This window comes from Microcaecilia unicolor, chromosome 9 (genome assembly GCF_901765095.1).
Source record: "Microcaecilia unicolor chromosome 9, aMicUni1.1, whole genome shotgun sequence".
NCBI lineage: Eukaryota > Metazoa > Chordata > Amphibia > Gymnophiona > Siphonopidae > Microcaecilia > Microcaecilia unicolor.
In genome coordinates this window covers 184,963,516-184,976,979 of record NC_044039.1, presented here as the reverse complement: position 1 = coordinate 184,976,979, position 13,464 = coordinate 184,963,516, and the positions used below count along the sequence as shown (strand labels likewise).

At 48.5% G+C, this 13,464-nt stretch overlaps 1 protein-coding gene across 2 annotated transcripts in view; it reads right to left on the bottom strand.

The window, feature by feature from the left end:
- The window catches only part of AKT1 (AKT serine/threonine kinase 1), a 329,425-nt gene that overhangs the window by 162,277 nt on the left and 153,684 nt on the right, over nt 1-13,464 (bottom strand). For both annotated transcript variants that reach the window (XM_030214026.1, XM_030214025.1), the window contains one exon: nt 8,352-8,463. In XM_030214026.1, the coding sequence (XP_030069886.1) occupies nt 8,352-8,463 (112 nt within the window). The remainder of the gene's footprint in view (nt 1-8,351; nt 8,464-13,464) is intronic.

Below are 13,464 nucleotides of genomic sequence, written 5' to 3'. Positions count from 1 at the left end.
AACCAGACTTAGATCCCACAGCCTACTCAAATTTTCAACCCATTACTAATCTCCCCTATTTATCAACATTTTGTGAGAAAGCAGTCTTCTCAATTGCTTAACTCTTGGAATTCTAACAATTCTTTTCACCCATTCCAGTAGAATTTCATGACAAACACAGTACTGACACTGCTTTGATTTCTATATTTGTTTTCTTGACTCAGGACATGAAATATTGTTGCTTCATCTGATCTTAGCTCCGTGTTTGATTTGATTGATCATGAGCTACCACTTATCCGACTGCAGGACTCAGGAGTTAGTGGGACAGCACTGAATTGATTTTGCTCTTTTCTTCTAAGACCTTTAACAGCAGCTTAAAATTCATTTTTTTCTGATGCTTTCCCTTTATTATATGGAGTCCGTCAGAGCCCTCTTTTCTCCTACTTTGTTTAATCTGTTTCTGGATTCTTTAGCCACTCTTATTCAATCTTTGGGTTTTCATGTTTATCCATATGTAGATGATGACATACAAATGTTGGTGATACATCACTGGGATCAGAACATTTTGGCTGATTCGATTGATAAGTTTTCTATTACCACTACCACTTGGATTATTGATCAAACGTTATCACTTAACATGGGCTCTCATACTCGTTCTTCCAATCCACCATGAATAGTTTTTAATCCCAGAGAAATTACCATTAAAGACAAGCTTTTATCTCTTGGTTCTTTGACAATTCTCTCATTTAAAGCACCATACATCTAGGGTAGTACAAAAATTGTCTCTCTTTACAAAAGACCAGATCCTTAAAATCATATTTAGAACTTAGGGGGTCTTTTAGGCACACTAGCGTTTTTTAAGCGCACACTAAATGCTAAGATGCCCATAGGAATGTAAGGTGTGTCTTAGCATTTAGCACACTAATTTTTAGTACGCACTAAAAAAAAAAACACTGGCGCATCTTTGTAAAAGGGGCCTAGTGGTTAGGGTGATGGACTTTGGTCCTGGGGAACTGAGGAACTGAGTTCGATTCCCACTTCAAGTAAAGGCAGCTCCTTGTGACTCTGGGCAAGTCACTTAACCCTCCATTGCCCCATGTAAGCCGCATTGAGCCTGCCATGAGTGGGAAAGCGCGGGGTACAAATGTAACAAAAATAAAAAAATAAAAATGTTGATTCTTAATTGGTTAGATTATTGCAGTGCTTTACCTGTTAACATGCCTCTATTCTCTTAGGCATCTACAGCTATTTCAGAATACTGCTGTGAAAATGACTTACAATGCTAAAAAATATGATCATACGATGCCTCTTATTCAATATAGGATCCATTATAAAATTGTTTCTCATACTTCCTTTGGTCTCTCTTTTTTAACTTAATTCTTTTCTAGTTCCTTATCAGCCACACAGAAGGCTATGTTCTGCAGGTACTAACCAACGTTTGTACCTTCTCTGTGAAAACTTATTTCTGCTTCCTCATGGGACAGCTTTTTGCAGTGTTGAACCAAATCTCTGGAATTCGCTTCCTGTGCATATCCAATGTGAACCTTTACTACCTAAATTTAAAGTGCTCGTAAAAATCTGGCTATTTTGCAGGCTTCCAGAATTTGCAGTTTTGAGATCTTTGCACCTTATTTTTTTTTCTTTTCCCTTCCGTTATGTTTGTTTTAGGATTATCTACTGTTGTACTATTACATTTGTCCCAATCTCAATGTTTTTGTTTTCTTGTCTGGATGTCTGGAGACTGTATTAGTATTGTGTTAGTATTACATTCTGTTGATTTTCGTGTTATTGTTCACCGCCTTGATGGACTCCGAATGGCAGTATACCCAATTTTTCAAATAAATTCACTTAAAACTGAGCATTCTATAAAAAACTAGGAGTCATAGTAGACTCCTCTCCGACTTTTGACTCTCAGGTTAATTTATATAAAGATGTTTCTTTAAAAATGAAGAGAGCTATTTGATCATACTTCAATCAATTAAAGCGAATGCTACATACCTGTAGAAGGTATTCTCCGAGGACAGCAGGCTGATTGTTCTCACTGATGGGTGATGTCCACAGCAGCCCCCTCCAATCGGAACTTCACTAGCAAAGGCCTTTGCTAGCTCTCGCGCGCCCATGCGCACCGTGCATGCGCGGCCGTCTTCACGCCCGAACCGGCTCGTGTTCGTCAGTCCCATATGTAGCAAGACAAAGACAAGGGAAGACACAACTCCAAAGGGGAGGCGGGCGGGTTTGTGAGAACAATCAGCCTGCTGTCCTCGGAGAATACCTTCCACAGGTATGTAGCATTCGCTTTCTCCGAGGACAAGCAGGCTGCTTGTTCTCACTGATGGGGTATCCCTAGCCCCCAGGCTCACTCAAAACAACAAACATGGTCAATTGGGCCTCGCAACGGCGAGGACATAACTGAGATTAACCTAACAACTTATCCAACTAACAGAGTGTAGCCTGGAACAGAATAAAAATTGGGCCTAGGGGGGTGGAGTTGGATTCTAAACCCCGAACAGATTCTGAAGCACTGACTGCCCGAACTGACTGTCGCGTCGGGTATCCTGCTGCAGGCAGTAATGAGATGTGAATGTGTGGACAGATGACCACGTCGCAGCTTTGCAAATCTCTTCAATAGTGGCTGACTTCAAGTGGGCTACCGACGCTGCCATGGCTCTAACATTATGAGCCGTGACATGACCCTCAAGAGCCAGCTCAGCCTGGGCGTAAGTGAAGGAAATGCAATCTGCTAGCCAATTAGAAATGGAGCATTTCCCCACAGCCACTCCCCTCCTGTTGGGATCAAAAGAAACAAACAATTGGGCGGACTGTCTGTTGGGCTGTGTCCGCTCCAGATAGAAGGCCAATGCTCTTTTGCAGTCCAATGTGTGCAGCTGACGTTCAGCAGGCCAGGAATGAGGACGGGGAAAGAATGTTGGCAACACAATTGACTGGTTCAGATGGAACTCCGACACTACCTTCGGCAAGAACTTAGGGTGAGTGCGGAGGACTACTCTGTTATGATGAAATTTGGTGTAAGGGGCCTGGGCTACCAGGGCCTGAAGCTCACTGACTCTACGAACTGAAGTAACTGCCACCAAGAAAATGACCTTCCAGGTCAAGTACTTCAGATGGCAGGAGTTCAGTGGCTCAAAAGGAGGTTTCATCAGCTGGGTGAGAACGACATTGAGATCCCATGACACTGTAGGAGGTTTGACAGGGGGCTTTGACAAAAGCAAACCTCTCATGAAGCGAACAACTAAAGGCTGTCCTGAGATCGGCTTACCTTCCACACGGTAATGGTATGCATTGATTGCGCTAAGGTGAACCCTTACAGAGTTGGTCTTGAGACCAGACTCAGACAAGTGCAGAAAGTATTCAAGCAGGGTCTGTGTAGGACAGGAGCGAGGATCTAAGGCCTTGTTGTCACACCAGAAGGCAAACCTCCTCCATAAAAAGAAGTAACTCCTCTTAGTGGAATCTTTCCTGGAAGCAAGCAAGACACGGGAGACACCCTCCGACAGACCCAAAGAGGCAAAGTCTACGCTCTCAACATCCAGGCCGTGAGAGCCAGAGACTGGAGGTTGGGATGCAGAAGCGCTCCTTCGTTCTGGGTGATGAGGGTCGGAAAACACTCCAATCTCCACGGTTCTTCGGAGGACAACTCCAGAAGGAGAGGGAACCAGATCTGACGCGGCCAAAAAGGAGCAATCAGAATCATGGTGCCTCGGTCTTGCTTGAGTTTCAACAAAGTCTTCCCCACCAGAGGTATGGGAGGATAAGCATACAGCAGGCCGTCCCCCCAATCCAAAAGGAAGGCATCCGATGCCAGTCTGTCGTGAGCCTGAAGTCTGGAACAGAACTGAGGGACCTTGTGGTTGGCTCGAGATGCAGAGAGATCTACCAAGGGGGTGCCCCACACCTGGAAGATCTGGCGCACTACTCTGGAGTTGAGCGACCACTCGTGAGGTTGCATAATCCTGCTCAACCTGTCGGCCAGACTGTTGTTTACACCTGCCAGATATGTGGCTTGGAGCAACATGCCGTGACGGCGAGCCCACAGCCACATGCTGACGGCCTCCTGACACAGGAGGCAAGATCCGGTGCCCCCCTGCTTGTTTATGTAATACATGGCAACCTGGTTGTCTGTCTGAATTTGGATAATTTGGTGGGACAGCCGATCTCTGAAAGCCTTCAGAGTGTTCCAGACCGCTCGTAACTCCAGGAGATTGATCTGCAGATCGCGTTCCTGGAGGGACCAGCTTCCCTGGGTGTGAAGCCCATCGACATGAGCTCCCCACCCCAGGAGAGACGCATCCGTAGTCAGCACTTTTTGTGGCTGAGGAATTTGGAAAGGGCGTCCCAGAGTCAAATTGGACCAAATCGTCCACCAATACAGGGATTTGAGAAAACTCGTGGACAGGTGGATCACGTCTTCTAGATCCCAAGCAGCTTGAAACCACTGGGAAGCTAGGGTCCATTGAGCAGATCGCATGTGAAGACGAGCCATGGGAGTCACATGAACTGTGGAGGCCATGTGGCCAAGCAATCTCAACATCTGCCGAGCTGTGATCTGCTGAGACGCTCGTACCCGGGAGACGAGGGACAAACCCCAGTAGCTCCAGGAGTCGAATAATCATCTGCATGGACTGTAGAGCTCCTGCCTCGGATGTGTTCTTCACCAGCCAATCGTCGAGATAAGGGAACACATGCACTCCCAGCCTGCAAAGTGCTGCTGCTACTACAGCCAGGCACTTCGTGAACACCCTGGGCGCAGAGGCGAGCCCAAAGGGTAGCACACAGTACTGGAAGTGACGTGTGCCCAGCTGAAATCGCAGATACTGCCTGTGAGCTGGCAATATCGGGATGTGTGTGTAGGCATCCTTCAAGTCCAGAGAGCATAGCCAATCGTTTTCTTGAATCATGGTAAGAAGGGTGCCCAGGGAAAGCATCCTGAACTTTTCCTTGACCAGATATTTGTTCAGGGCCCTTAGGTCTAGGATGGGACGCATCCCCCATGTTTTCTTTTCCACAAGGAAGTACCTGGAATAGAATCCCAGCCCTTCTTGCCCGGATGGCACGGGTTCGACCGCATTGGCGCTGAGAAGGGCAGAGAGTTCCTCTGCAAGTACCTGCTTGTGTTGGAAGCTGTAGGACTGAGCTCCCGGTGGGCAATTTGGAGGCTTTGAGGCCAAATTGAGGGTGTATCCTTGCCGGACTATTTGAAGAACCCACCGGTCGGAAGTTATAAGAGGCCACCTTTGGTGAAAAACTTTCAGCCTCCCCCCGACCGGCAGATCGCCCGGCACGGACACGTTGATGTCGGCTATGCTCTGCTGGAGCCAGTTAAAAGCTCGTCCTCTGCTTTTGCTGGGGAGCCATGGAGCCTTGCTGAGGAGCACGCTGCTGACGAGAGCGAGCGCGCTGGGGCTTAGCCTGGGCCGCAGGCTGTCGAGAAGGAGGATTGTACCTACGCTTACCAGAAGGGTAGGGAACAGCCCTCCTTCCCCCATAAAAACATCTACCTTAGGAGGTAGATGCTGAAGGCTGCAGGCGGGAGAACTTGTCGAAAGCGGTATCCCGCTGGTGGAGCTGTTCTACCACCTGTTCGACTTTCTCTCCAAAAATGTTGTCCGCTCGGCAAGGGGAGTCCGCAATCCGCTGCTGGATCCTATTCTCCAGGTCGGAGGCACGCAGCCATGAGAGTCTGCGCATCACCACACCCTGAGCAGCGGCCCTGGACGCAACATCAAAGGTATCATATACCCCTCTGGCTAGGAATTTTCTGCACGCCTTCAGCTGCCTGACCACCTACTGAAACGGCTTGGCTTGCTCAGGAGGGAGCTTGTCCACCAAGCCCGCCAACTGCCGCACATTGTTCCGCATATGGATGCTGTGTAGAGCTGGTAGGACTGAATCTTGGCCACGAGCATAGAAGAATGGTAGGCCTTCCTCCCAAAGGAGTCTAAGATTCTAGAGTCCTTGCCCGGGGGCGCCGAAGCATGCTCCCTAGAACTCTTAGCCTTCTTTAGGGCCAGATCCACCACACCAGTGTCGTGAGGCAACTGAGTGCGCATCAGCTCTGGGTCCCCATGGATCCGGATACTGGGATTCGATCTTCTTGGGAATGTGGGGATTAGTTAGAGGCTTGGTCCAGTTCGCCAGCAATGTCTTTTTTAGGACATGATGCATGGGTGCTGTGGATGCTTCCTTAGGTGGAGAAGGATAGTCCAAGAGCTCAAACATTTCAGCCCTGGGCTCATCCTCCACAACCACCGGGAAGGAGATGGCCGTAGACATCTCCCGGACAAAGGCCGCAAAAGACAGACTCTCGGGAGGAGAAAGCTGCCTTTCAGGGGAGGGAGTGGGATCAGAAGGAAGGCCATCAGACTCCTCGTCAGAGAAATATCTGATGTCCTCCTCCTCCTCCCACGAGGCCTCACCATCGGTATCAGACACAAATTCATGAACCTGTGTCTGAAGCCGTGCCCGGCTCGACACCGTGGAAACACGGCCACGGTGTGAGCGTCGAGAGGTAGACTCCCTCTCGCCAGCACCGGCGAAGCTCCCTCCGCTGACGTCGTCGGGGAGCCTTCCTGGGAGGCGGCCGCAGTCGGTACCGCAAGCGGCACCGATGTCGGAGACCTCACCCCGGGCAAGGGGCCAGCTGGCGCCTCACTCGACGGTACCGGTGGCGCAAGCACCCCCGGTATCGAAGGGGAAGGGCGCAACAGCTCTCCCAGGATCTCTGGAAGAACGGCCCGGAGACTCTCGTGCAGAGCGGCTGTGGAGAAAGACATGGAAGCCGATGCAGGCGTCGAGGTCAGAGTCTGTTCCGGGCGTGGAGGCTGTTCCGGGCTGTCCAAGGTGGAGCGCATCGACACCTCCTGAACAGAGGGTGAGCGGTCCTCCCGGTGCCGATGCCTACTGGGTGCCGACTCCCTCGGCGACCCAGAGCTCTCGGTACCGTTGCGGGAAGGAGACGGGTGTCGATGCTTCTTTGATTTCTTCAAACAAAGCATGTCACCGGAGCTTCCCGGTACCGACGAGGAGGACGTAGAATCCAACCGTCTCTTCCTCGGGGCAGAGGCCGAAGAAGGTCGGTCTCGGGGGGGGGTTGTACCGCAGGAGCCCTCAGGGTAGGAGACCCACCCGAAGGCTCGCCGCCACCAGCAGGGGAATGGACAGCCCTCACCTGCACTCCAGTCAAAGCACCACCGTCCGATGACATCAGCAACAGCGGAGGTCCCGGTACCACCGACGCAGCCTTCCGATGTCTCGGTACCGACGATGCAGAGGGTCGAAACCTCGATGCCGTGGTCGAAGACTTCGATGCTGTCGATGTCGATGCACTCGATGCCTCCGGTGCTGTTGTCGACGAAGAGCCCGAGAACAACACGTTCCACTGGGCCAATCTTGCTACCTGAGTCCTCTTCTGTAAAAGAGCACAAAGACTACAGGCCTGCGGGCGGTGCCCAGCCCCCAGACACTGAAGACATGAAGCGTGCCTATCAGTGAGCGAGATTACCCGGGCGCACTGGGTGCCACTTCTTGAAGCCGCTGGGAGACTTCGATGACATGGGCGGAAAAATCACGCCGGCGAAATCAAAATTTGCGATGGTGACGAAGGGCACCAAAAATAAGGGAGAGAGAAAAAACCCGTACCGAGGCCACAAAAAAGGCCTACCCCGAAAGCGAAAGGAAACTTACGCCGGGGAAACAAACTGGACACACGGGAAGGGACAAAGACCAAAAGGTCTCTTTTTTTTTTTAATCGAAATCGCGAAGACGCGCAAGGGTCAACTTGAGGGGCACGAAACGGCGGAACATGACTGTCTCGAGCGCGGACAAAAGAAGACTGATGAACACGAGCCGGTTCCGGCGGGAAGACGGCCGCGCATGCGCGGTGCGCATGGGCGCGCGAGAGCTAGCCAAGGCCTTTGCTAGTGAAGTTCCGATTGGAGGGGCTGCCGTGGACGTCACCCATCAGTGAGAACAATCAGCCTGCTTGTCCTCGGAGAACTATTGATTCGGGACAGTGCAAATCAGCTTCTTTCATCACTCGGTTAGACATTCATTTAAATTAAAAGATAATTTTATTTTACATTTTTCATCATTTAAATCTACTGGATACACAAGGATTTATGAAAGATCTTTTTATCAAGCAGTTCACATTTGGAACACTAACATCTTTTCTAACTCAGGCATCTCCCTATAGTTTTCGCAAACAAATAAAAATATGTTTGTTTCAAAAATACTTAATTTAGCATTTTAATAATTTTTCTTCCTTATTGTAACATTCTCTTTTGTAAGCTGCTTTGGACCAAATGTTGGGATTAAGCTGTCTATAAATAAGTTTAGATTAAAACCATGAAACATACCGTTCCTCTGGGGTATCCACATGAAATGTTCTTTCAATTACTGTGGTCCACTGGAGACATCGAATGATGAAGGTGTTTGGTTTCGGTCGTTCAGTCTTCATCAGCTGACATTCTATCAGGGTTAAGGGAGAAATGTCAGTGCACGAATAAATTTACATTTTTAAAATTCATAAATTCATATATAAAATAAGCGATGTGGGGTGGGGGAACAGGACAATTTCCTGATTCTAAGACTAAATGATTCAGTGCAGTACTATTTGTATAGCATTACATGGATAAAGTGACGTTACTCACATGTAGGTGTTCTCCGAGGACAGCAGGCCAAGTATTCTCACGTGGGTGATGTGATCCGATGAAGCCTGGTACGGACACTGCCTAGCATGTATTGCTTTAAGTTCTAGCAGTCTCTCACCGCTCACACATGTGGGTGTGGGTCCCTCAGTCAAATGACACAGCTGAGGAAGACAACTCCTAAGGGATGTGAGAAGGTACGTAAGAATACTTGGCCTGCTGTCCTCAGAACAACTGCTACAGGTGAGTAACTTCATCTTCTCCGAGGATAAGTAGGCCAGAGGTATTCTCATATGTGAGAATCCCTAGCTATTAGGCTCACTAAAAACAATGCTAGGACAATGGAGACTCAAAATGTCAAGGTCTTGAAGTCAATTAACGTGAAAATATATACAAACTGGTTGTGAAAGTGCAGCCTGAAACAGAACAAAACTGGACCTAGGAAGGTGAGATGAATTCTAGATACTAAACAAATGATGCAAGTTTCACATCATATATTCTGCTCAGGCAGTAGTGATATGTGGTCTTCAGTCCACATATTCACATCATAGCCTTGTAAATCCTGAGATGAGCTGTGACATGACCCTCTAGAGTCAGCCCAGTCTGGTATAAGTGAAGGAGATGCAATCTGCTAGCCAATTGGAAAGTGTGTGTTTGCTGATGGCTATCTCCATCCTGTTTGGATCAAAAGAAAAAGCTGGGTGGACTATCTATGGGCTTTAGTCCATTCCAGATCAAATACTTCAGGTAACTGGAATCAGGTGTCTCAAAATGACATTTCATCAGCTGGATGAGAACACACAGATCCCAAGACACAGTAAGATGTCTGACTGGGGGCTTTGTCAACAGCAAACCTCTTATGAAGTCAAACTAGAAGCTGTACAGAGATAGGCTTACCCCTTACACAGAGATGGTAAGAACTGATTGCACTGAGGTGTAGCCTTACAAAGTTGGTTTTCAAACCAGAGGTGTAAGAAGTATTCAAGAGGATTTAAGGCCTTGCCCTAACACCAGACAGCAAACCTCCATTTAAAAGAACATCTCTGGAATCTTTCCTGAAGTGAGCAAGATTATGGAGATAACAATCAGGCAGATTCAAGGACAAAGTCTATGTTCTCAACATACAGGTGGTGAGGGCCAGGGCTTGGAAATTGGGGTGCAGAAGAGATCTCTTATTCTGCACGATGGTTGGAAAACAATCCTCTCTCCACAGTTCTTTGGAGGACAACTCCAGAAGAAATGGAAACCAGATTTGCCTCAGCCAGTACAGGGAGATAAGGATCACAATTCCCTGATCTTGCCTGTGTTTCCAAAGTCTTCTCTGAGAGGTGTGGAAAAATACACATACAGAAAATCCATCTCCCAATAGACAAAAAGCCCACCTCCCAATAGACAAAAAGCATCTTACACTAGTCTGCTGTGCATCTGAGCCTGGAACAGAAATGGGGGACTATTTTGTTGAGATGTGTGGCAAAAAGATCTGAGGGGTGTCCCACTCTCAGATCTTGCAGGCTATGTTCATGCTGAGAAACTACTCTTGAGGATGCAATCACCCTGCTCAGTCTGACAGGCTGTTTTTCTTGCTATTCAGGTATGGAGGCCCATAGAAGCATCCCATGAAGAATGGCCCACTGCCACATACCCACCACTTCCTAGCACAAGGGATAGGATCTCATCCACCACCCTACTTGTTCACATAGTACACTGCAACGTTGTCAGTTTGAAACACAAGGGATAGGATCCTGTCCCCTACCCCACTTGTTCACATAGTGCATTGCAACGTTATTGGTTTGAATGAGAACAATTTGGTTATCAGATGATCTCTGAAAGCCTTTACAACATTCCATATGGCCCTTAGCTCTAGGAGTTTGATAAGATGTCGCCAGAGCAGACCATGTACCTTGGGAATGTGAAGCCGCCCCAAATGAGTTCCCCATCCGAGGTTGGATTCCTCCGTTGACAACACCTTTTGAGGTGGAGGAATTTAGAATGGTAATCCCACTATCAAATTTGGCTTAACTGTCCATCAGAGTAGGGAGTGAAGTCGTTCGGGGGGGGGGGGGGGGGGGGGGGGGGGGGAGACAGATGACATTTGTCAGGATCCCTGTGGCCTGAAACCACTGGGAAGCTAGAATCAATTGGGCTCCTCTCAAATGCCATGGAAGCAATATGCACTGCAGAGGCATGTGGCCTAGCAATCTCAACATCTGCCAAGCCGTGTCCTGCTTGCTACTGCAGACCTGTAAGGCAAGTGCAACCAAGGCATCTGCTCTCGCTTGTGGAAGGAACGCCAGAGCTTGCACTACATTGAGCAGAGCTCCCATGTATTCCAATTGCTATACTGGATGCAGGAGAGACTTGGGGTAGTTTAACACAAACCCTAGTAGTTTCAGCATCCAAATAGTTCTCTGCATGGAATACTATGCTCCCCTCCTGCAACATGCTCTTGATCAGTCAATCATCCAGGTAAGAAACACAAACTCCCAGTCTGCATAGTGAATGCTTTGATTACTGCTACACACTTGGTAAACACCCCAGGAGCTGAAGCAGGGCCAAAAGGCAGAGTGTGATACTGGTAGTGATGTTTCCCTATTCAAAATCCGAGATACTTCCTGTGACCGGGAAGCATCGTAATGTGCGTATAGGTGTAAGTCCAGCAAGCATAGCCCATCTTCTCCCTGAATCATGGGAAGAAGGGTGCCCAGAAATCATTCAGAACTTCAGACTAGGAATTTGTTCAAGGCCCTTAGGCCTAGGATGGGATGGAGTCACCCATCTTTATGGGCACAAGGAACTAACCAGAATAGAATCCCTTCCCTTCTTCTGCTGGTCGCATGGGTCGACAGCATTGACCTGGAAAAGTGCTGATATTTCCTCTACAAGTACCTGCTTGTGATGAGCCAATAAATGATGTTCTCAGTGGGTAATTTGGTGGTTTCTGACACCTATGTACAGTGTAACCAAGAAGTCACTGGTTGGAGGTTTCAAGGGGCCACCTTTGATGAAAAAAAACAATTCAGCCTCTGACTACCAGTAGCCTGTCCAGGATGGTTACTTGGACTGCAGCTTCTCCTGGAGCCAGTTAAAAACTTGTCCATGGCCTGTACCGCTGGGGTTGGAACTGCAGAGTAGAGCAAGAAGGCAGTGGAAACCTATGCCTTTGAGAGTAGTAGGGTCTCCGCCTAGGCGTACGTGAGAACCTCCTAGGTGAAAAGGATGCAGCTGGAGGCTGCCAAGAAGAGGACTGAATGTTGTCAGTATGTTTCTTAATGAGGTCAGCAACCTCCTCCACCTTGTCTTCAGAAAGGTTATCACCTTGGCAAGGTACATCTGCTAATCTCTCCTGAATTGCTGGTTCCAGGTCAGAGACATCTAGTCATGAGAGTCTACACATTCCCACATCCACGATAGAGAGCGTGGACACGAAATTGTGTATCCATCTTCTTTTGGCACAACCTGCACCACGGGGAGATATCCCAGTTCTTCAGGTACAGTGGAATCATGACTTTCCTTGGAAGACATTCGTAGTCTGATACCATCTCAGCCCTGGACTCCTCCCATCTTCAACTTGGCAGAAGCCATTTCCTTAACAAAACCAGTGAGATCCCCCCCTCAGGTGGAGATTTACACCTCTCCTGTGGTAGGTAAGGGTTAGAAGGGATATCATAGGCCTCCTCCGAGAAGTAATGCAGGTTCTCCTCCGATTCCCATGAACTGTCCAGATCAGACACAAAGTATTCTAGATTGACTGAATCTGCAACTGCCCCAGCCCAGTGGAAGCGTGCCAACAGCCCCGAGTGCGCCGAGGTACAGCCCTACTTTCAGATTCCAGGGAAGCTTCCTCACCTAATGTCAAGAACAGTAGTGCATGGGTCCATGCTGATATCTTATGTGGTACCAGCATCAAAGACTGCTCCACAGGCCAAGTCTGGGTCTCTGGAAGGAGTTGAGGCTGAGCTGCAGCTGGCACAAACTCCCTCGATGCCTGAGCGGAGTGAAGCTGGAGCATCTGTGCCAGCTACTCCCTGAGCATGGCCCAATACCATTCATCAAGGGCAGGAATTGGCAACGGTTATGGAGCCGGTTCGGAATCAGCCTGGGAAAGAGTTGTGTCAAACCAGAAACTGGCTGCACCTCCACTAAAGAGGGGGAGCAATCCTCTCGGTAGCGATGCTTTTGGGTACTGGCGACGTCAATGCCCTGGTGCTTCAATATTGATGCTTCTTAGGTGTCCCTTGGTGCCAAAGAAGACATTGAACCCATATACATCCTTGGTGTCAGGTCCAATGCTGACTTTTCCCGGGGCCTGCTATCAGTGCCCGATGGCAAAGGAGGTGGATATCTCCTTGATGCCAGTGCACCTCCAGTAGTGCAAGTAGTCTGAGCAGTCACTGAGGTCAATGCTTCTGGTGCCGATCTCCATGGACCGATCTTTGAGGAGCCAAAAAGCTTCTCCTGCTGGACCTGAAGCGCAGTCACCTCAGCTGCATTTTCAAACAAAGAATAAGAGTTATGCACTAGGCACCCAATGCACCAATTCTGCGAGTCCGTGATAGAGATCACCCGATTACAATGGGTGCACCTTTTGAAGCCACTGGAGGTTTCAGACACAGAACTATCGCAGACAAATTAAACTCTTCAATTTTGAAAATTAAAAAGGGGCTAGGCTCAAATTGAGGCTGGTGCTCAGGACTAAGTGGGCCTAAAGAGCAGCAAGAAAAATAAAGAATATCTGAAGGGCCAAAAATAACAGGGAAAGGTACTAAAACAAAAATGATGAGAAAAATAAGCAAAGAAATGTAAAAACCCGCATGGGAAGACT